General features: G+C 38.5%; 1 protein-coding gene across 1 annotated transcript in view; it reads left to right on the top strand.

Moving 5' to 3' along the window:
* DPH6 (diphthamine biosynthesis 6) overlaps positions 1 to 24,327 on the top strand; it is a 199,205-nt gene extending 174,878 nt beyond the window's left edge. Inside the window, exon 15 of the mRNA XM_065636214.1 lies at positions 24,080 to 24,327. Coding sequence (XP_065492286.1) covers positions 24,080 to 24,195 — 116 coding nt within the window. The 3' untranslated portion in view covers positions 24,196 to 24,327. The remainder of the gene's footprint in view (positions 1 to 24,079) is intronic.
* The last annotated feature ends 1,030 nt before the right edge of the window (positions 24,328 to 25,357 follow it).

The following is a 25,357-nucleotide window of genomic DNA, read 5'->3' as shown; positions in this document are numbered from 1 at the left end:
GAACCTTTCACACAGATTTCACTGCAAGATTGAAGTTAAAATGAAAGGCCAGATGGTTTCCAGCCATTCTGCAGGCTCTGGACCAAAAAAATTATAACTGCTGGAGTAAGTTCAAACTGTTAGTGACTAAAGAAAGACTTCATCTTGCTCAGTGTTCTGTCCATGCAGAGCTTGTTGAAAATTCATGAAATGCAGCATTGATGACATTTCCAGGGTAATATACAACCTACTGTAGCAAACAGTTACCTGGAAGTAGAGACTCCACTATTTCTTAATAAGCATGTTAATTGTATTTTGGACTTCTACTTTTATTTCTCAGCTATTTCCGTAATAGTTTTGTGTTTACATACAAATGTTTTTAGTACCGGCCACTATTATTAACTTAAAAGCTAGTTGTTTTCTTATGCATTCTCATTAAGCAAAACAAGGTTCTAAAATTCCCAGTAATGTTTTTCATCTTGCGCCTTCAGGGATATCACACCGGTGTCATGTTGGAATTTAGTAAGCGGTGGGTTTAGTGATGAAAAATTTTAAAAAAATATACCTAGCTGTAGCACTTTCTATCTTTTGATCTCAGGGGACCATCGAAAGGAGTTTAGTGTCATCATCTGAATTTTACTGAGAAGGAACCTGGACACAAGAGAAGGAGGTAGTGACTTACTCAGGTTTTCTCAGTAAGCCTGTGACAGAAACTGAACCTTTGTCTCCTGAATTCTAGCCAAATACTTTCACCAGCCTACTCTCCTTCTGCACAGGAGTCCAGATTCCAAAATGGTAAAAGACATAAAAAGCAGATGATGTAAACAGGTGTAAATGAACATGCAGGTCATGAAATCCTGGTTTCACTTAAGCTGGGGGCAAAACTCCCTTCAACTTTAATGGAGTCAGGATTCTCATCAGGTCAGACCATCTTTTAAAGAAAATAGCGCCATATTTACACTAATGGGTCTTTCAAATTTGATATCTTTACTTTTTTCCTTATACAGTTTGAGTTGCCATAGGTTCTCTAATTAAACTTGGTACATAATTCGCTGTCAGCTTATATTTCTAAACCAGACCTTAACACCTTTCTTTGGATTCATTTTGCTTTAAAGAAAAAAAAAACATGTACTGACTGTTCTGAAACATACTAAGCTTTGTTTTTATCATGATCATTTTGACAAATCTGTTTTCTTGGCTTTATTCCTTTATAATGTCATTGTATAAGTAGTATTTTATCTGTTGGTAGCAAATTTCACTGTTACGTATACAGTTCAATGAAATACATTTTCATTTATTCTGTGGCCACAGAGCAGGTTGAAGAAAGATTGGCTATTGAAATTTGTGTGTCTTGGATTTAGAACATGCATGTTTGCTATTAAAAATTACTGATAGCTTTAAAGGTCAGAATGAGTTAATTTTGCTCAGTAAGTAGTAAAGTTACTAGTAATTTGTGAATTCATAATTCAAAGTTTAGGTGAAGAACATAGTTTGGTCCTGACAGTTAAGTTTGTGGTAATGGCTCTGGCTATTCACTGTCTCTAGTCTGATTTTATTTGTTGCTTTTTTGTGATTAAACTGAGCTTTTTCCTCCTTAAAAAAATAGTCTGTGGCAGTGGGAAATTAGAATGTGCTGACACATAGAAGACAAGGAAGCAAATTGGTGGCAAAATGAGGTAATTTGCAATCAACAGGAAGGAACTGGTCTCAGAATAACCAGCGTCTTTAAAAAAGCCTGAGAAAGAAAGTACTTTTCTTTTCCTTAATGTTTATAAGGAAACTTGCAAAATGCTGAAAGCAGTAAAGTCCTTACAGCAAACTGTCATACGATCATAAAATAGTCTTTTACACAATATATTGATACTGATTTACACAAAGTCGCTCAGGAGGGCAAATGCTTTCTTCGGCAAATGATTTTTTTGAGGACAATATTCCTCCCTTCTCCTTTTCTTTTACTCATCACCTTCAGAGAATTCTGGCTAGTACCTAATATAATTAAAGTAGTTCCAAAAAGTATATAGCTTATTATTCCTCAGAGGAGAGTCTACTCTGTTTGGAGAGAAATGGTAACCAGGATCTAAGACAGGAAATGCTTATGAGAGATGAGAAATGCCATTGAACACTGCATAGAACTGAAGAGAGAAAGTCAGAATAGGATGAATCTGATGTATAATGGCCATTTTTAAGTAGTTTCTTGAGAAGTTGCCTTATTTTTTGAAACTTAAGAAATTAGAAATATTAATGGACTGTGTCTGCACCATATCACAGCATCCTTTCCAACATATCACCTCTGAAAATATACTGCTGTAATGTTAGAAGAGTAAATGAAAAAGCAACTGATACAGAAATTAAACACATCAACTTGTCCTGCAAAAGTTAAATTATTACTGGTTTTATGTGTGGTGCCATAGACCACACAGGCCATGTATTTAATTTTCTTTTGACAGCTTGGATTGAGTAGTTTGGTTTGTTCTCTAACAATGTGTTTGCTGTAGAAAATATTTCATTCTACTGAGTTGACATACTGTCAAGCAATAAAAGGTCTTGGCTTACACAATACGTGTAAAGCTGTGCTCAAAGTGGTAGATACTGACCTGTCACATGGTAACTGGAACCTCAGTGTCACGTAAGTAAATGAATCTATATATAAACAAAGATATGTAGTCTACTCTTACTATGAGAGGATTAAGCCTTGCTTATTAAAATGGTTTTAGTGGCTGTGACAAAGACCAAAGATGAAAAATTAAAAATTTTTTGTGAATACTGTGGCTTTAGGCCAGATTTTTCAAACATTGCATAAATAAGCCTCATTTTGAAAGTAAGGCACCAGCAATGTATGCACATGACCTGTAGTCAAACCCTTGAAATAGTACTGGTAAAATAGAATTATATAGGCTGTGCTCTAAGAATTCATGACAGTAGTGTAACCAGTGGAGGATTATCAAGAGTCAGTGATGTGATTGTATTGCACACACTTAAGTCTTATTTCTTATTGTCAGAACTAATATTAAAGTCATACTTCCATCCACACAGATGTGTCAAACATAGTATAGTATAGACATATGCCAAACTGGATCTTTCTCTGTGATAGAGTACATTCTCAGATTTTTTTTTTTCAACATAATAGGCTAAAACTAGCAATGTGAAAAGTGTGCCAGTCATTGGCATTAGGTGAGGATAACATATAAATTTTACAATTACTTGAAGAAAATTGTTTTTACAATGAGGATGGTAGAACACTGGCACGTTGTCCAGAGAGGTGGTAGATGCCCCATCCCTGGAAACATACAAGGCCAGGCTGGACAGGGCTCTGAGCAGCCTGATCTAGTTGAAGATGTCCCTGCTCATTGCAGGGGGTTGGACTAGATGAGCTTTGAAGGTCCCTTCCAACCAAACTATTCTATGAATCTATGATAAAAATTGACAAGCTACTCAATCTTGCTATGGTGCTTGCTAAAAACATTTAACTCTTACCATGTAGTGAGTCCAAAGTATTGAGAAGGCACATAATTCTCAGTATTTGGGCATTTTTTATGTCTGCCACTATTCTATATGTATATAAGGAAGCGATAATTTCATTTTTCATGTTCATAACAAATTAAGAGTTAATATCAGGCCTTTCTGCGAAGTTGTTACGGATTTCCTTTAACAGTAGTAATTCCATTCCTGGAGTTACCATGAGGCAGAATAGCTTTGCATTGCTGTGCTCTGGCTGGCTGACTTTATCTACAAGATATTTTCATTAATTCAAAAGGTGACAGACAACTGTCAGAATTGAAAGACATGTTTCTAATTGATAGTTAATTGATCTTGACACAAAACCAGAAGAAAAAACAAAGGCCTCCAACCGAGTGGTCCTTTTTTGATCTCTTAACATAGGTGGCTAAGTAAGGTTATTTTTTTTATGTCCCACGAGCCACTATGGTCTCTTTTTGTAGGTAATTACAGATATGTCTAGGATGGTATAGTGCCAGAAAACATTCCAAGTTTCAGCATTCTCTGAACTGTCCTGTGTGTGCAATTGGTCTCTCTTGCAGCACTTTGTGCAGTATTCAGGAGAGTTTTGTGCTGGGCAAACTAGCAGGTCATTTAGGCCATTTGTATCAAGTGTTTTTGTTTTCTTCAGTGCTTGTTGAAACCTTATCACAGGGGTGTCAAACTCATTTTCACCGGCGGCCCATCAGCCTCGCGGTTGCCTTGTACTTGAACCCCAGAATACAAGAAGTGGTGCCCTGTTCCACCGGAATCCTTTCTCCACCTCCCAGTTCCACAATGCTTTATAAGGATTCTTTGCCAGTAATCCTGTAAATGCAGGGAAATACATCACTGAGGTAGCACCTCTTCCTTTCACAAAAGGAGATGAAGATTTACTTGGTGACCCTTAATTAATAATTACATTGGTTAGAGCAGAACCAATATATTAGTCTTAGCTAAATTTGGTTCTTTAGGGCTAAAAGAATGTGCATATAGCTTACCTAACAGTATGTATATGATTTGCTTGCTTCATAAAATATTACTTTTTATAGTGTGTCCATTTGACTACCTCATCTGCACACTGCCCACCAAATGTCACCACTGAGACTACCACTGACATGCATATCCTTGGGCAGATTTAAATAGCTGCCTTTATTTTAATTAACCTGTCAGAGAAAGCTTGTTTGTTTTCAGCACTTAAAATTAAGCTTGGCCTAAAGTCTGAATTTAGCCCTGCAGCCATGGTAAATGTGAAGACCAATCACTTTTCTAAGGGTTTTGAAATGCTCTCACAGTTGAAGAGATAAGAGGAAATGCAGACTACAAACTAGCAGATCTGAGTAAGAAGCTTCCAATTTATATTGTTGCTTTTCTGATTATAACGGCTTCTAAGCAGCTAATCTTTTTCGTTTGAAATTTCTTCCAAACTGGAATCACTGAATGGCAAACTTCTCTATTCTGCACTTTTTAAAAATTAAGTAAACTCTTTTGAGCAATGAGAGTGATGAGGAAAAGTTTACTAGGCAAAGAGATTGTAATATATCTCTAAATAAAGCATGTCTAAATCATTCTGCTCTTGTAAGTGTTGCATTTTAGCTCCACTGTCTTTTATGAACCCTGATTAAATTTCTACTTGAAGCTGGTGTTTTGAGACTGGAAAACCATTCCAGAAGAATTTGGAACAGGAAGGATTAGCTGATTGTTTAATGTAAGGGACTGTGCAATGAAGTTGCCTGCAGCAATAACTGAATTAACCAGGGGTCCATTTAAATTCCGTGTTGCTGTTATAAACAAGAGTGACACAATTCACAGGTGCCTGGACAGCTAGGATAAGATCAATTTTGTCTAACTGCCTAAAATAAGTCAGCTTTTTTGTTTAACCTAACAGGTTCTTTGTGTTGGGCAGCAGACACCTCTAAGGGACCATTCATCCTATAGTGTATTTTACAATGAGATTAATAATCATTTGGAACAGGGGGCTGGTTTTATTAGAAGACTAGCTTTTAAACCGTTAAATTACATTATAATAATTCCATCCTAAACTGAAAACAAAATCTTGTTTTGGTGCAAACCAATGGTTTCAAATTTGAATTTTCATGTTTTAAAAATTATGTTTATATCGCTCATGACTAAAATTATTAATCACTGTAAATTCTAGTACAGTAGTTGTCCTAGATGCAATCAAGTCAGAAGTAAAACAGTAGTTTTGAATAGTGTGAATTGTGCCATTCATTTCAATGGATATGTTGTTTTGGTAGACCTGTGCTGAAACCTAAAACTGTCAGTATAGGTATCAGCCCTACTAACTGTTCCATGTCTGATTCTTTTAGAGAAAAACTCAGCTAGTAACTTTATTCTGCATCCCAAACAGACTTGGTGTTGTCTCTCTCATCTAGCTGCCACATTTCCCAGCCACTCTCTGACTGCTTTACAGAATTATATATAAGTAACAAATACCCATATCCTGAAAGCATGATGGTAATATACATTAATTTTATACTTTTTTTGTAGTAGATTGCAATCCTCATTTTAGAAGAGAAAATAATATATTTCATTAACGAGCTGCAGAATGCAAGGCTTGAGAAATACACTAGGTCATGAGTTTAACATGCCTATACAAGTGATTTGTAACTATTTAATTAAAAAAAAAAAGTCTAATCACTTTTAGCGCATGAGTTATATTCAGCCTGTAAACTCCTTATTATTCATACACAGAGGGATGTGCCAATGATTAAGACTCCAAGGATTTGGTTGATAGAATAATCTGCATTTCTAAAGGAAAAATAAGCAGTAGGGCATTTAATTCTTTCAAAGAAAAGTTATGATGCACGTCAAAGCATAACACTGACTCATAGTTTTAAAAACAATATCTGCAACTTGCTTGTCCATTGGTTGGTTCACTCATGTATCTGTAATGTACAGTCTTGATCTAATAATTGCTAATTATGCAGTTGTTTATCAGCTCATTTGAAACATCCCAAAATTCAGTCTAGCTCAGCAAATTGCTGTGCTTAAGGCATTTTTACATTCTAGGAAATTATAATATCCCCAGAAGGTGAAGAATTAATAATAAAAATCCTCTTTTGTAAAAGATTATCATTGCAGAGCAAATGGAGCAGATCTTCCCTATCTTAGTGCATTTAATATTCTCATTTTTTTCTATGAAAGTTTGATGGAAAGACTATGTGGGGATCACTGTTTTATTAACTTGTTAAGAGACAAATTTACTGAACCAGTGCAGCATATTGATTTCAGTGTCTGCTATATGGAAAAGCAGCCATAGTAATGGACGAATTCTGGACATTTCCATATGGAAACTAGCTCATTCTTTAGATGTTTGTGATCTTGATTTATCTGTTTAGGCTGGCATTAAGGCGTTAGTGATTAAAATTACAAGGATGCTTTCTTGTTTATTACCTAGAAATTTTTCCTGCTTTCCACATAATTTCTTCCTAATATGCCTGCCCTTATTGAATCCTTTGTAAAGGATTACAGAAGCAAATCCACACATTGTCTTGCTCTATAGGAAACAATATTCTAGCCATAGATTTCAGGTTTGATAGGCAGTAAACAGAAATTAGAACAATACATGCAGCACATTTTTGACCAGTTATTGAGGATTATGCAACTGATCAAGCATGCGACCACCTCTGGACTGGGAGAGCTTAATACATTTCTTAAAATTCATCATCTAATACAGATGGCTAGATCTAATTATCTTAGTAGTTACAAACATACAAAGGCAAGTATCATACATAAGACATTTAACAAGGAGGAGACATGTAGCTGTCACAATAAATTGAGTTGCTATCTTCTAGGTACATTTCTTGAAGTTTCTCAAGTCTATACGTATACCTGTCTTCCAAGTATTTTGCCTTATATTTATGGGGGGCGGCGCGGGGGGGAGGGAAATCTTGCTGCTGAATCTAGAAGTCTGATGCTGGTTTTATTTCTATTATTTATTTTGGCATTGCATGATTCAAGTACCGGATTAAAAAAAAATATCTCAGAGAGTACGCAGGCATCTGTGGTCCTTCACCTTACAGAGTGAGTGATCCATGTAGGCAAGGGCTGAAATCATAGCAACACAATTCAGAAACTAAACTGCATATATCTGCACTCTTATAATATTTTTGGACATAGAAATGTTTGTACACTGATTTCTCAGCTGACTATGTTGATCTCTTAGGAGTCACAGACTGATTTCTACTAAGAAATCTTAATCATCTAGGCAAAGAGCCTTTGTATTAGCAGCATTAGGGCTGCACAGTTAAGTGATTTACAGGAATTAATTACGCATTTCTTTTGACTAAGCCATAAAAAATATCTTCTGAATATTTTTTATCAAGCCTGGCCTTAGAAACTGAAATGTTTTACCTCTGTAATGTATATGTGATGCCTTCTTTTCTATTAAAAGGCTCAGCATAGAGGAGAAAGGTTTCTATGATGCCTTTTGTGCAGAAATGGTTTAATGTGCTAGGTGAATAATCTGTACCACAGCTAGTTTAAGTTTTTATCCTAAGTTTCAAAAATACTAATAATTACTCTAGAAACAGAAATAAATGTGGCATTTCCAAGCCAGTAAAATTTACTTCTGATAAATTTAGATCAATAGTTACTATTTTTGTATATATTATCAGCAAAGGAGTTTTGGATGTAGCAGACTTGTATGTTCTTGTGTATATACAGTGACCTACTTCATAGATTAGACAGAATTGTGTCTGTAAAAGTATGTAAAGTGGGTCTCTAATGTAAAAAACATAGTTTAAAATAGTCTTATTGAGGGAAGCATTGAAGCAGCATCTTTTACATAAGCTCTCAGATATACTAAGGCAGCAACAATTATTCATCAGGCAATCTCAAAGCATTTCACAAAGGCAGCGAAGTATTTTTTCTGTTCTAAAAAATGGAAGTATGGCGTTCAGAGATTGATTTTTACAAAACATCAAGAATTGCAGTTGCTCAGAAACACAAAAATCAGACACAAAGGTCCTCCCTGAGACTTAAGGAGATACCTGTCTTCACAGCATTGAGACCCCTTGCAAAATTAAATGAACCGTAGCTCTGTACGTGTTGTTGAAGCCAAAAGAAGTTGCCCAGGGACCTCCAGCAACTCAGTGGCAGAGCTGGCAAAGGCATTCCTGCCTTGTGGTTCCTTATGCCAAGTCCTTTCCTCTTGACCGCCACTTCATCAATGCATTGCCTGGAATGTGAAATCATCATTGTTTTTCACATATCAACATTAAAATAACGTGCAAGGAGAACTGAACATGAAGAGGTGGCTCATTTGAGGAGCGCAGACAAGACATGCTGGACTCAAGTGAGCCACAAGCACGTTATGACACATTCAGAACTTGGAGACTGAATTACAGTTTTAGTAATCATCAGCTGCCCTTCTTTGTCACTTCTTTGTTTAATATATTGCATGGCAGAGACTTATGGTACAAGTTTTATAAGCCTGCAATAAAAATATAACAACTGTTGTATTAAATTATTTAAGTTGTAAACCATTGTAAAAAGCAGAAAAAGTTATATCTACATGGAGCTAGAAAAAATTATTATGGTGAAGTATAAAATATATTGTGCTGAATACTACAGAATTTTTGCCCAGTTTAGCATATTGTAAATCTTCAGTTGGCCTTAAGAGTAGAAGTGCAAGTAGATTGTTCTAAAGGATTGTGGCAAGAGGCTTAAGAAAAATGAAGTTTAAATCAGATTTATAATTTAAAAGCAAATCAGCAAAAATGTGACAGCAAACAAAAAATGTCTAAAAGGTCAAAGGAGAGAAGAATAACGGCCAAGTGAAGGATCAATTAATTTTAAACTTCCAGATTCCTCCTGAGAGAAAGCTAGAATTCTGTTGGAATAAATAACCAACTTTTATATTTTAAGCAAGTGGATTATTATTTTATTCTTTTGCGCTATGCTTCATTAAAATGAGATGTGCCAATAACTTTGAATCTGGCAGTATTGATATTTGTAGCATTTCACAGTTCTAGATTTACCTAGATCAGTTGCTAAAATGACGAACTGAAACATTTGCAGGAGGACACAAAATATACTTAGCATGAAGTTCTGAATATACATTATAAGACCCAGTTAGTTTTCCTTTCTCATGACTCTTTGCTCTTGGTAAGTCGAAAATGAAACATTATTATTATTAATACTAATAATAGTAGTCGTTTAGCATCTCCATGTTTCGCCTTTTTGACTTACCAGATTTTTTAGGGCTTTAATGACTCTGAATGTTCTTGTGGCAGGTTGTAGATGAGTTTCCTTTGCCCTGCAAAGTGATTTGGCAAAAATTCAGCTAGGCTGAGCATAATTTATTGCCTTCCTTTCTACCAACACGTGCTTTCTGCAAAAGCGAAAAAGAGGTGATGGCCTGATTCTTCTTAGCAGTGGTGTAATTGAAAAAGTACCTTGAAAGAGAAGCCCTTTTTAAAAAAAAAAAAAAAAAAAAAATGAAAAGCCTACTCATTCAGCTAATGTAGTGTAGAAAATACTGGTAAGACCACTCCAGTGGTTCCAGGAGAGAAGTGTCTCTCTGCAAACATTTGCTGATGGCTTCCCACAGCCTGTCTGTCCTTCTCACTGCTGTCTTCTGCAATGCAGCGGGTATGATACTCCCTGACAAGTTAAGGCCCATGGCATAAAGTATCAGTGTTGACCAAAGAGAGGGCTGTGTGGGCATCTTTGCTTTACTTTAAAACTGACATCTCTTCTTGAACAATTTATTTCCCTCTAGCAGTGCTACAACATTGTTAAAAACAGATCTCATACCTCAGATCACATCTTTAAAACAGAAGGATGCACGAGGATAAATCAAAAGGATGTTTTGCTGTGCCTTATAGGTTGGCCTTCTGTTTGTGGGAAAGATAAAGGTCACCCTTCCATCACTTGCACTTCATGTTTCTTACAAGTGGTTAAAGCATCACGTCCCTTCTCCTTCTGAGCATTTTCAGTTTCATTAATCCCGTATCTCTTTGACATAACATAGATTTTGGTGGAGATGTGGCTTAAGGCTCCAGAAGTAGAAATTCCTGTTGAAAGAGCCTAAAGCCTACAGGTAATTTTCAAATAACCTGTAAACCACCCAGCAGTTGATGTTGGTGGAAGAACAGCAGAGGCCTCCAAGCAGCAAAGTGGTTTGACAACACGTGCAGCAATGCTTTTCTGGGACAGAGATTTTAGCTTCCAGAGATCCAAACACAGTGTGAGCAAAAGGATGATTCCACTCTTGGCCACTGTGTTGTTTGTACATGTGCCCACTGTGGTGTGTTATTGAGAGGAAGAAGAGGTGGGTCAGAATTTGGGGTCAGTTGTTGGCTTTTACATAAATTACGTTAACGAATTTGGTACAGCTTTCTGACTTAGTTTCTTACCTGTGCTACTTTCCTTTTTCAGCTCACTATTTTTTTGTGTTGATGGTAAACTCTTTGTGGTAGACCTTTTCTGGTTTTTAGTGTTTATTCAGTGCCTGATAAAATGGCACATAAGTCTTGCTGAAGGCTTTTATAAATTCTGCTGTTAATAAATTCAAGTTAGATAAAAAATTACTTGCAGCTTACATCACTATGTGGCCAAGTTTCAGACCCTTTTTCTTTCATTTTGCTGTTGGTTGACGCAGTTGAATGACTCTCCCAGTCTCCTGTTCCCAAATCTATAACAAAGTATGAGCTCACATTACACAGGAAGCAATAGCACCAAGATTTATTTGTCATCCTTGGTGGCCATGAAGAGAAACAAAAGATTTTCATCTCTCTCCTTTTCTTCCTTGATTGTAGGGAATAAGAAGGTACTGATACTTTTGGTCTCTGCAATACAGGATAAAAATCCAATTAATGTAAATCTGCCAGATCAAGGAGAGGTAGTTGTGTGGCTGTTGAGAGCCCACAGAACGCTGGGTGGATCGTCAGCAACCTCCAGCAGCACATTTTCCTCATTAGAACAGAAGCCGGGTTTTGTCCCACCTCTAAATACAGGTCTACCCTAATTTTTAGCTTGTTCCAGCTAATTTTGCAGAATTTGTCAGATGCAGCAGTAATGAAATGTTAGTCATTTGTAGACTCACTCTTGGATTAAATTAGTGACCTCAGGACGAAAGGGAGTGAATGCCATAACCACTCTTTGTTACCTCTTCTAGGCAGGTTTGATTAAACTGTGCTGTGAAGCCAGACCTGGATCAATATGAATGATCTTCATCAACCTAATAATGTATTTAACATGTTCGGTGCACTTTTATCTCTTTTTTTTATGACAAGTTGTTTACATGAGTGCAGCAGATTGATTTAAAGTTTTGAAGATCTTTACAATGGTAAACATCTAGAAATAACCTCATTAGTTTGCACATGATACTATATATAAATATGTAGGGAAGAAATTCGTGTGGCCAAAGCTCAATTAGAATTGAAGCTGGCTAGTAGTGTGAGGGAGAAAAAAATGGCTTTTTAAAATATGTTAATAGTAAAAGGCAAACCAGAAATAACATTGGCCCATTAATTGATAAGCATGGTCACCTCATAAACAGGGACATAGACAAAGCTGAGATGTTTAATGCTTTCTTTGCCTCAGTCTTCAAAACTGAAGATGGACTCGGAGGCCCCCATAATCCTGGGTTAGAGAACCATGGCTGCGTGAACAATAAACTCCAAATCAATCCGGAACTCATGCGGGATTTGCTGCTACAGCTAGATCCCTACAAGTCGATGGGGCCCGATGGGATTCATCCAAGGGTGCTTGAAGAGCTGGCTGATGTCATAGCGAGACCTCTCTCTGTGATTTTTCAATGCTCCTGGGAATCTGGAGAGGTCCCAGTTGACTGGAGCCTGGCAAAGGTTGTCCCATTCTACAAGAAGGACAACAGGGATGACCCTGACAACTACAGGCCTGTCAGCCTCACTTCTGTGCCTGGCAAAATGATGGAGAAGATTGTTCTGGGAGTTATTGAAAAACATCTGAATAACAATGCAGTCATTGGTCCCAGCCAGCACGGGTTCATGAGGGGAAAGTCCTGCTCAACAAACTTAATTTCTCTCTATGACAAGGTTACCCACATAGTTGACCAAGGGAAGCCTGTCGACGTGATCTTTTTGGGTTTCAGTAAAGCCTTTGACACTGTCCCTCACAGTATCCTCCTGGGCAAGATGTCCAGCATACAGCTGGGTAAACACACAGCAGTGTGTGAGCAATTGGCTGATGGGCCGGGCTCAAAGGGTTCTAGTAAATGGGGTTATGTCGGGCTGGCAACCAGTCACTAGCGGGTTCTGCAGGGATCCATCTTAGGGCCAGCACTTTTCAATGTCTTTATAAATGACTTGGACACAGGATTTGAGGGAATACTAAGTAAGTTTGCCATTGACACAGAATTGGGAGGAGCTGTTGACACTCTCAAGGGCAGAGAGGCCCTGCAGAGGGATCTGGACAAATCAGAGAACTGGGCAATCACCAACCACATGAAGTTTAACAAGGGCGAGGGCCGGGTTTTGCACCTGGGACACAGCAACCCTGGCTGTATGTACAGACTAGGGGATGAGATGCTGGAGAGCAGCTCTGCAGAGAAGGATCTGGGGGTTCTGCTCGACGGCAAGTTGAACATGAGCCAGCACTGTGCCCTGGCAGCCAAGGGGGCCAACCGTGTCCTGGGTGCATCCAGCCCAGCATTGCCAGCCGGGCAGGGAGGTGATTGTCCTGCTCTGCTCTGCACTGGTGTGGCCTCACCTGTAGCACTGTGTGCAGTTCTGGGTGCCACAGGATAAAAGAGATATAAAGCTACTGGAGAGTGTCAAGAATAGCGCTACAAAGTTGGTGAAGGTTTGGAGGGGAAGCCATATGAGGAGCGGCTACAGTCACTTGGTTTGTTCAACCTGGAGAAGATGAAGGGGAGACCTCATCATGGTCTATAGTTTCCTCACAAGGGGAGGAGGAGGGGCAGGCGTTGATCTCTTCTCTCTGGTGACCAATGACAGAACCCAAGGGAATAGCAGGAAGATGTGCCTGGGGAGGTTTTGGGTTGGACATTAGCAAAAGGTTCTTCACCCAGAGGGTGGTGGAGCACTGGAACAGGCTCCCCAGGGAGGTGTCACGGCCCCAAGCCTGACAGTGTTCAAGAAGAGACTGGACAAGGCCCTCAGACACACAGTGTGAACCGTGGGGTTGTCATATGCAGGGACAGGAGTTGGACTCAATAGTCCTTGTGGATCCCTTCCAAATCAGGACATTCTATGATTCTGTATAATCTACTGTGCATGCTCCTCGACAGGTGTAAATTAGCATAGCTACAATTTACGGAAGCTGAGAATCTGGCCTGGAAACTGAAAACAATTATTCCATTAATATTATTTTAAATGATCATAGCTTAACTTGACATAAAGCAAGGACTATATGATCTTCTTCATAGCCTGTCTAAAGATACTTACCATGAAGTACTTTAGAAACCTTTTATATTATTTGTAGACTAAATTATCCCATCAGCAGATGTATGTTGTGTTTATTGGTTATAAAAACATCTCTTCATGATCAGGCCTTTTGAATGCAGTATGTCCAATCAGATAATTCTTCAACCCATGGGTTTTAGCAGACCTGAATAAACCAACAAATGTGGAAGCTGTACCAAAGATATAATTTGGGGATGTCAAAGCACTTAACAAACATTGTTACAACCAAGTCCTTGTGTAACCACTGAAGGACATATTTGCTTCAGTATGTCTCATGACAGCTTCTTAAAAAATATACTTAAGTGAATTTAACACTTGTGAAAGGTGCCAGATTGACAGGCCCTGGAGATAAAAGTTCTTGAATTACCAGCAGGCACAGCTGAGCTTCCCACGCACACTGCCCCACCAGTGTCCCCAACCCTACCTGGAAGGCACAGCCACCAACTGTCCATCATCTTGCAAATCTGTGCCATCTCATGCTCTTGGACTATGGGCCAAGAGTCAGTAGCTGTAATGTGACCTAAGGGTGAAAAGGCAAGTTTCATAATTACTGCACAGGTGCTGTTGCAGTTGATCATTTTCACACCAAGTGTTCAATTAATCTGAAAAAAAAAAAATCAAGGAAGTGCACATTTATCTGATTTTGCATCCAGTGAAAAACCTGTGTGTGAGCCTGTAGTGAATCCTGCAGTTTTATCTGTCTGCATAAGCATGTTCGGATGACTATATGAGCAAAAAAGTGCCTGCACGTACTGTGAAGTGCATTCTTAGATGCCTCTTGAAAAAAATTCGTCCTTACTGCTTCATATGTTTGTAATAATCTGTCTCTATTCATAACTCATCCCTGTTTGGTGTCATTACAGCCCATCTTCCCCAGAGATTCTGAACACAGGTGGCACACAAGTTCAATGACCATCTACCCCTAGAAGAGTCTGGGTCATTACAGGGTTGAAAGATAGCACACAAGGAAAACAGGCGCGTGATCTTTGCACTTTGTCGTGGTTTTAGAAAAAGCGCAAGTTCTTCCCTGAGTGATTGTAGTCAGAAGGTTCAGTCCTCCCAATCTTTTTGAAATTATATTTAGACCTCACTGTGAGTACTGGAAGGGCATGCTTAAGTGTTTCTTTATTTAGTGCAGAAGCTTAATGACATTTTAAAAATAAGTCCACATTTATAACCTTGTATAGGCCGATTCTCAACCTGTAGGTAGGACATGGCTAAAAACAGAACACTGGGAAACACAAGACAATGAGTTTTCATGCCCTGCTATTTTCTAAACCATAGCTGGCAGCTTGAAAGAATTATTATGGAAGTTAAATCTTAATTCTTTCTACTGAGAAACAGCCATAACTAATGTGCAGAGAAGCTCAGCAACATTTATTTATCTTTAAAAGAGTCACATTTCTTTCTGCAACTTGCTGTTGATGTGCATGATAACACACCTAAATTGACTGGTACTGTGTGTACTTTGGAAGGTAAATTCTGTATATCCAGAAAGAGTTAGGTGGTGTATAATTGCCTTAGGGATGGCATTTGGGATTGAAATTGGAATAGTTCTAAATTTCAGTATAAAACCTCATTTGATGATTATGATTGCCTGATTTGCTTACCTCCTCAGCATTCCTGATGCATTTGTCACCCTGTGCAACCCTAGGAAGAGTCCATAGCAGCCTTCAAACTTTAGATTTCAAAACTTGGGAGGAAGTTCAGGAGAGAATGTATACTTGGGAGAGGATATTTTAAGATGATAGTATACATGAATTCTCCTTAAATACCTTGCCTCATCCAGCCTCAGTTCTCATGTGGAGGCTCTCTGCTGGAGAAAAAAAGAGATGGACCATTTTAGGTAATCTTATCCTTCACAGGTCTGTTATCTTTAGTACGTGGTTTCATGTTTTGTCTAGCCTAGTTTCAAATGTCCAATGTAGCTGGGTTAGGTTTTGGTTTGGGCTGTTTTTTCTGTCTGCTGGTGTTTGCATTTTATTACACAGTTCCTAATTTATTAACATGTTATGCATTCTGCTTCAATCTGCTATTTATTATCCACAAGTAATGCTAAGTCATTTTTCATCAACCACCTTTATAAGATTTTTGAGCTAGTAGCTGGCCTTTTGCTTACAGAAAGGCAAAAGGCTTTTCTTGTCTGCTAATAAGAGGAGAGGAGGGGAATGCCAGGGACCTTCTTTTACAAAGTGACAATATTCGTATACCACTCCCAGAAAAAATGCAGGGGAAGGGAAATAGATGTTTACCTATTTTTTCCAAAGATGTACAGTATACTTGCGCACTACTGAAAACATTATTTAGAGGCAAAGGCTTCCTGATGTTTACCTACATTGTTCTGAAGCTCCCTGGATGTGTCTCAGTTCATCAGTTTGAAAACTCTTTATAGATGTGAAGTATTATTTTTAATTTTGTTTAGGAATGGTCAGAAATTAGTATTCCATATTAGGGAAGGCAAGAAGAGAGTTTATTTCATGACTCAGTTAAACAGAAGCTTTAAGAAGAATAGAATAGAAAGGGGTTGGTTCATTCCCATCTTCATGTAACTTGAATTACAGGGTTTAGTAAGTGAAATGGATCACAAGCTAAACCCTGCAGAGTCCGGAAAGCTCTAATTAACGCCCACAGTGAGTAACTTTTCTGAAATTGGTCTTTAATCAAACTTTGCTCTGAAAACAAAACAAGGTATCGTGGCAGCTTGATAAAAGAGATGCATTGCCAAGGCTGACAGGCCCGCAATCAAACCAGCACTAAAAATAACTGTTTTGTCTGCTAATTTTCTTTCAGATGCTAAAAAATACATTAGCTACAGTCTAAAAAAACTTCCACAGTTACTCAGCCAAGTGACTCAGCTCTAGAAAAGTGAGGTTCCTGTAAATGTCAATGCCCATCCTGATTGTCAGCGGGCCCTCTTTTCTTTCCACACCCTCCCATCAAAGCAGAGGAAGAGCTGAGAGGTTGGTGAGGCTGGGAGGAGAAGAGGCAACTTCTGGATTCCTTCAGAGCTGGTCATTTGAGGCCAGTACTTCGGATTAAGATAAACTAATCACTCATCTTTCTTGTATTTCCCATAAACAGTTATGTCCATGACTGCTACCTTGCACACTCTCAGTTTCTCACTGATTCTGAGAGCAGGAGTTATCAGTAAGGCATGCAGGGAAACACAGCTCGTTTTCTTCTTCCTCTGCTCCACTGTAGAAAGAGTTGCTCCGACTCCTGTGGGTACCCATCCAAGCCTACAGCAACTTCCATTATGTTTTCACTGTAGCCTGTGTAAAAACATTGCTAGAACTGTTTTTTCGGGTTCAGGATAGATTCCAAAGGGGCAAGAAGTTCACTGCACAAACAAGACTAGCAGTAAAAGATAATAAAACTCTTTGTTGCAGATCATTGTCTCAGTACAAGAAAGACATGGACCTGTTGGAGAAGGGCCACCGAGATGATCAGAAGAATGGAACACCTTTCCTATGAGGACAGGCTGAGAGAGTTGAGGTTGTTCAGCCTGGAGGAGGATCTGGGGAGACCTCATTGCAGCCTTTCAGTACCTAAAGGGGCTTATAAGAAAGATGAGGACATACTTCTTAGTAGGGCCTATAGCGACAGGACAGGGGCTGATGGTTTTACACTGAAGGAGGGGAGATTGAGACTGGATATAAGGAAGAATTTTTTATTTTACAATGAGGGTGGTGAAACACTGGAACAGGTTGCCGAGAGAGGCAGTAGATGCCCCATCCCTAGAGACATTCAAGGCCAGGCTGGAGGGGCTCTGAGCAACCTGATCTAGTTGAAGGTGTCCCTGCTCATTGCAGGGGTGGTGGACTATTATAGATGACCTTTGAAGGTCCCTTCCAACCCAAACTATTCAATACTTCTATGAATTCATTTGATGATTGGTCTGCTAGGTGAAGTGTTACCCTGTTTTGTATGTATCTGTGCCTACATCCCACAGTGTTTTATGACTAAAATGGCAGAGTCCTGTCAGTCTGGATCCTAATAAACATATCCTTCACATAAAAGGTTGCAATCATCTGAAATGGTTCTTTGGTATTAGGGAAAAGCCGAAAGAGGATAGCTAACTTTGGCTTTAGTGCTTCCAGTCCAGCCTGTATTTTTGCCTGTTATGTGATTACTTGAAAAAGACATTTCCATTGTTGGAACTAAACCTAGTTTGGTGTGAGAAGCAAGAAGCCTTTCAGTATAGATGGCTCCATAAATGCAAGGCAAACTGAAATGAAATCAGACAAATCCTTGAGGATACAATTTTGTGAAAGAAGTGTTGCAAATCAGACTCGTGCAGATCTGAGTGGCTGTTTTGGCATCTGAGCAGGCATGTGTTTGTAGAGACCTGTGTTCCAAATACAACTGCAACTCCCTCTGTAATTTCTTTTTCGTTTGTTTGGTTTTTTAATTTTGAGGTATGTATAGTTTACAAATAGGCCGGAAACAGTAAATTTGAGGGGTTTTTTTAAAATTATGCCAGTTAGTTTTTAATTTTTTAAACAAATGTTATTATGTATTTACCATGCAACAGGAAAGCTCATTCATCAGCTGTTGAATTTGAAAGAAGGGAGAGAAATCTAGACACAGCTTAAGAAATCTTTACAGTACAGATTAGGTTTTGAAAGTTATGTAGCAAAGAACACAGATTCTTTGATTGTCATAGTTTCAAAGGCTGGCTTAGGTAATCACAGGTTTAAAGCAGTTTCACAGCCTTATCCAAATTCGTATTTGTCATTTGTCTCATATATCATGATAACAGACTTTCCCTGCAATTCAAAGCAGCTGCTTAACTTGTATTCAGCTAAATATCCCAGGCCAGAGTGATTGAAGTGCATCATCGGTATTGCATGAAGGATTTTATATCATCTCAGAAGTTGTGCCTAGTCTGGTTTGCCAAAAGGTGCCACAGAACCCCCCGTTACCAGTCCTTAACGAAGTTCAATTACACGCCAATCATCATTATAAGTATGTAGATCATCAATAGTCTGATATCATAAATAAGTAGGCAAAGACAGACTGTAACTCGCTCAAAACCAGAAGGACCAAGGGAAATTAGTGTAATAACCAAGATAAATAATCAGGAGTGGTTGTCTTCCAAAGCAAGTTCAATTTCTATCCTCCTAATTTTATTGTTGATTTTTCTCTTTTTGTGCATAGGAATGTTTCCCACTTGGAAAACAAACAAACAAACAAAAACAACCAAGACTGACTTTGAATTTTATAATTTTGGAAGAAATTTATAAAAGCATTGAGTAACATATCTTTGGCCAGTTTTCCCTGGAGCTGCTGGGCTCTTAGTATTTTTGAAGATCCAGCTGATATGTTTTCAAAATGGAAATACAATTATTCAGAGGACGTTGCCTCCAGTTTTGTTGTGAGCAGAGCATTTTGAAAACATAGTCCCTTAAGAGAGAAATGACCAATATGACCAATGTGAAGTAACATCAAGAATACTAAAGGATACCATGAGGTACCGTATGAAAAGCCAAGTATTGGACTATGCAAAATGTCCACATTATTGTCATTTAAAATCTTTACAGCTGCAACAAAAATTCAGCACAAAATCATATTTTGCAAAGTGACTCGCTTCTATATTCCAACAGTACGTTTTTGTTTACTGGGCTTATTTTGGACAGGAAGATATAAAATAAAATAAAGCAAGGCAATTGTACAGGTTTTGTTTTAAAATCTTACATTCTGCTATATCATTTTATATTATCTTAAGTAAAAGTGTGGGGAAAATCCTGCACTGATTTCTCTGGCACATAAGCCTCATAAACAGCAGCAAAAGCAGACTTTTTTTAAAAAGCACATTTTCTTTCCTTGCTATGGTTGTAAACCACAGAGACAAACAGATGGATGTTTAAGAAAGGAAGGGGAGGTCTCCAGTTCCTCATGTTTCACCTTTTCATTGCTCTGCCTGATCATTTAGGGCAGAGGCTTGTTCCAGACAGCTTTAATTAAACTATGCTGCAAAACTGTATATAGATCAATGGAAATGATCCATAACAAGAGGCTAATCATGTGTTTAACAGTGTTCAGTCCAGTTCAATCATCTTCTATCATTTCTGTGGCTTTACATCCACATGGCAAAGCCTCAAATGTGTATATATATTTTTTAATCCATCTCATTAGTGACCATATGCTTTGGCTTCAAGGGAGACAAGAACTGCCTCCAATCTGCCAGGGATTTAGGGACATCAATAATTTGTGAATAGTCATGTTGATACTGGTCGAAGGGTTAAGTGTTCTGCGTACCAGGGGCACATCTTTTGGGACTGGAACTCTTAGTCAACTGTTAGGAACCTGATCCCCTGTGACGCTTCTTTTCAAAGTACACGCTGCATGTCAGGTCTCCACAGCTGAAGCAATGGAGCTTTATTAGCTCAGGGATTTAAAAACCTGCTCTAAGCAATGTAACAGTATCTTTTGGTTAAAAAGTGAAGGAAGGATGGTAGTTGTAACACGAAAATGATTTTTTTTATGTACTAGGCTAAATGCAATCTTCCTTTTTGTTACTATTTTCCTTTTTAATATGAGCCATTAGATTACTCCTCCCCTGCAAATATCCAGTGAAGCAAGAGTATGGCAGCAGTAATGGGGATCTGATTTTGAAAACATAAGTGGGTTCTGTGGCCTCACCTCATACTGTCTAAATCCTGCTGAAGCCAATGACAGCACAGATACAAAAATCATCTTCCTAATCATTTGAAATGACCCTTTAGGGACCCTGAGGATATTGTTTTATCTACTTAGTGTGAAAAGCCCCTTTAAAAACAATAGCTTATTGTGTTAGGTTGTGTCATGTTATATGGAAGGGCTGCTGAGCCCACGTGAGACATTATCAAACTACTGATCTCAGTATCCTGTCCTTACAGAGGAATGGCAGAAATAGATTGTAATGCTAGGGGGTTTTTGTGAGATAGGGAAAGACTTTGAATTATTTTTGTTCATTTTAAGTTTTGATTATGTCCATATCCCTCAGCTGTACCCAGGTCAATAAACAAATGCATAGAGGTGCAATATGGAACCTGTACCCTGAACTTCTGCTGATCAGTTGGGAGTAGCAGGGATCCATCTAACAGGATGAACCTCACCAGCTTTCAGCAAATTTCATGTAGTAATAATAATTAATGCCGACTGTCAGGGAAAACGAAAACATGCACAATACACACCACTTGTTTGCTGCTTGCTAATCAGCTGGTTTTATTTCTACTTTAATATGCAGTCTGTGTCAGGGCAGATTACATAACTTTAGGACCGATATCAGTCATACATAGCTCCTGTTAAAGCTCCAATAGCCACATTCACTCTGTCCTTTCCATGTTTTCACTTTTAAGATCAACTTTTAGAATTATGGCATGCAACTGAGCAAACATTTCTGGAAGTGGCATAAAGGAAATAAGTTTTTGAAATCTCAAATGTATTTGAACAAAGAGTTACATGCTTCAGAAAACACTCATACTCTTGACTGAGGCTCTTATTTATCTAAAAGCATAATTTGCAGCAGTGAAGAAGATAAATATTGTGTCTTTATTAGTGTCATGTCATTAAAAACATACAATTAGTATTGGACGATTTAGAGTATCTTATTATTGCAGGTAAAATATATAGCTGTCATTTTTTTCATTGATACATAATCTGACACAGATTTAGTAATTGTGCATTGCCTTCTGTGGGACCTTAGGGTACAGAATCACAGAATCACAGAATGTTAGGGATTGGAAGGGACCTCCAAAGATCATCTAGTCCAATCCCCCTGCCAGAGCAGGAACACCTAGGTGAGGTTACACAGGAAGGCGTCCAGGCGGGTTTTGAATGTCTCCAGAGAAGGAGAATCCACAACCCCCCTGGGCAGCCTGTTCCAGTGTTCCGTCACCCTCACTGAGAAGAAGTTTCTTCTCAAATTTAAGTGGAACCTCTTGTGTTCCAGCTTGAAGCCATTACCCCTTGTCTTACTGTTGGTTGTCACCGAGAAGAGCCTGGCTCCATCCTCGTGACACCCACCCTTTATATATTTATAAACATTGATGAGGTCACCCCTCAGTCTCCTCTTCTCCAAGCTAAAGAGACCCAGCTCCCTCAGCCTTTCCTCATAAGGGAGATGCTCCACTCCCTTAATCATCTTTGTGGCGCTGCGCTGGACTCTCTCCAGCAGTTCCCTGTCCTTCTTGAACTGAGGGGCCCAGAACTGGACACAATATTCCAGATGAGGTCTCACCAGGGCAGAGTAAAGGGGAAGGAGAACCTCTCTGGACCTACTAACCACCCCCCTTCTAATACACCCCAGGATGCCATTGGCCTTCCTGGCCACAAGGGCACAGTGCTGGCTCATGGAATTTTACTTTTCTGGAAGACTCAGTCTCCTCTTTTCAGGGGAAGTTTGGCTGAGCAGACTTTTATCCACAGTTTTTAAATGTATAAAGATGCACATCTAAGGTAGAATGTTTCCATATCAAACTATTCGATTTATAAGTATAATAAACATTTAGAGGCATATGTCCTAGATTTTCATCCACATTTCAATGATATGTGTAGGCTTTGCTGCAACAGTTTGCACTTGCAATAGAAAATGTGGTGGTCTTTTGGAAAGGTGGCTCTTATTTATGGCTATTTTGACCACCTAAAAAAAACCCCAAAAGAATGGAGTTATATTTCCAGATAGCCTCACTTTCAAATTCTCCCTTTGAAAGTAATACCTCAGTCTGGTTTTGTATTTTAATGCTGTTTCACAGCTTTTAAGCCTGTGAAAATAGTTAAAGACTAAAATTATATTTTCACAATTTTAAATGAGGAAAAAAAGGAAATGTAATTTTAATAGGGTGGAGCTGGTGATTTTCGAGGTCACTTGCCTTCCCCTTAATGCCTTCTGAGCCAGCATAACTATAAAGTTTTCTGACATCAAAGTTTAGAATGAAATTTTTAGCTGATGCTAAATTATCAGGTCACTGCTGAATATCTGTGATCCAAAGACTGAGTCCCATTTTACAAACAACATGAAGAAGTCCTTTGACCTTTGAGGAGACTGTTGATCTTTCGCTCAGCTTTGTCTGGTTTTACCTCTAATGTCAATGATGTTAATACCAAAGGAAGTCAGCAGGATTTCAGAAGACTGGTACTATCTGCAATATTTTGTGGGCAGCATTGCCATGATTACATTAATTTATACTACTGCTGCCAGGTAACAAGAGGGAAGAGTTTTGGCTTCAGTGAATACAATTGCAAAATCCCTGTTTTATCCTGGATGAAGTAACACTTTGACTGAACTGCCTATTCACAGTTTCACAGGTAGTGATGCCAAAAAATAAAGCTCTGACAGTCTTCAAGTTCTGCCCTCTTTACACCCTCGCTAGCCAAGATTGCTTAGTGTTATAAAGAATTGCCATAATCACAGAAGCTGCAGACAGAAATAACTTATCGCAACCAAAACCCATACAGGCCATACCTTACCATCAGGAAGCTGTCTTTTGGAGGGACGTTTGGAGGGTTTTCAGCACTCATCTCTAAGGGTTCTGTGTGGCTGGATTTCTCACATGTCCAGTGAGGCTGCAACATGTCCAGTAACATCCTGATGCTGAGTTTAAATTTTCCATTCTTTTTCTTCTATATTCTCCTAATTAGATCTTCTCCATTATTAAATCTGTTCCTATAATGGACTTCAAATTTACAAACTTCTGCCACACATACCTGTCCCCTTAGAGTTCCTGACAGCAACATTAAAATGGCCTACTTTAACTTCTAGTAGATTGATGCACCACAGTGGGACCTGAGAGCAGAATTTTGTTTACAGAGTACTACATGCTGATCATCTAAATATCAAAAATGACAAAAAACTTCATTTCAACTGGCCTTCAGTTATTTTTACTACTTGCACTTATTTTCAGCTTGCTGTATCTGTAATCAACAGACCACTCGCTCAAGGTTAGAAACTTGTTGTTTTAACTGTTTTGCTAAATTATGGCCTTAGGCAATATGTAAAGTTAGTCTCAAATTAGTTGATGAGGGGGTGGGAGATGATGATTCTTCCTTCTATATAAAGGGAAAACTTAGAGTTGCATTTCATTTCCTTTTGTTAATTGTTACTTCACAATAGTTTTCAAAAATTTATTTAGAAATCATTTTTAAGAAATATGAGACAATAGAAAATGAGGCAGAGAGGATTCATTAATTGTTTGTTTCTATTTCAGGACTGCAACAATACCTCAAAAAATATTTGGGCAAGAAGACCCCAGCTCTGATTTTAGTACCTGTGGTGGATTTACCTGGCAAGGAGCTTATTCATATAACATGCTGGCTAAGCTAGCAGTTTAAAAGAGATGAGTTGATATCGAAACACACATTCCATCCAGGAGAGAAGAAAAAGAAAATAATTGATTATAACTGTGTTGGATATTTCATTAAGCAATATTGTTTGATTTAAGCAAAGTTATGTTAATGATGCCTCATGATATGTGACAGAGTCAGCTTTGTATGAACAATAAAGGTTTATTCTCAAAATATCGTGGTTTTTCTCACTTATTTTTAGATATGTTGTGGTAATAGCAGGTGGCTCTTGGAAGATGTCAGTTGCTCTGATCACATCAGTTCTTTCGTTTGATATATTCAGGCCTGTTTGCAACTGATTATAACCAGAACATTAGTTCCAATACTGTTTTAAAGACTTGATTCCTTTCAATTTTATGTTGAATTTACTGACTTCAGGCCAACTCAGGAAGACCTTATCTGTGGCCAGATTTTAAACCTTTTCTTGCACCAGGGAAGAACTACTGAAAAGGGTATTCAGGATGCACATTTTACCAAAGCACATAACGGAGATGATGGCCAGACTGGAGGATTTGCCACCCTGCTTTCTGAGGCAATAGTGGATATCCTCGTGCTTTACATCTGGCAGACAGCTCTTATTAAAGAGCTACCAGTATTCCCCAGGGCTTCAGTCTTCTCCAGAAAATCAACAGGAGTTTTACCACTGCTTTCATTAAAACAGCCTCAGACACACAGGTGAAGCTCCTATCGATTTCATTGCAACTGATATTTTACTCATAACATCATATAAGATCAGTATAGGAGAAAAAGCCTTTTGGACTTTGCTTGAGGCAGTAAGGCACTGTAGAGAAATCTTATTTTCAGACAAAGGCTATAAAATCAAACCTTCAAGAAAGAGTATAAAACATTTGCCTTGCCTGTGTTCTGCGTCTACATATTCTCATTGCTTCTCTTCCAGCGTGTGAGCACTGGAGCTACGTGACCAGCACTCCGGTGTCCTTCTCTTACACCAGCACATCTGAGATGACTCCACAGAACTCAAGTGCACAGCAGCAGTTTACATTGGGGTGACCAAGAGGTGGACTTAGCACTCCAGCTTCATTTTCTTACCCACTATCAGAGATGCACTTGGCAGCAGCTGATATGAAACCAGTGACTAAAGAGGATCTTCCTCTGTTAGATGCTTTGCATGTCCAGCATCC

Source organism: Caloenas nicobarica, chromosome 5 (assembly GCF_036013445.1).
Source record: "Caloenas nicobarica isolate bCalNic1 chromosome 5, bCalNic1.hap1, whole genome shotgun sequence".
NCBI classification, from domain to species: Eukaryota; Metazoa; Chordata; class Aves; order Columbiformes; family Columbidae; genus Caloenas; species Caloenas nicobarica.
This window is presented reverse-complemented; position numbering and strand designations above follow the sequence as displayed.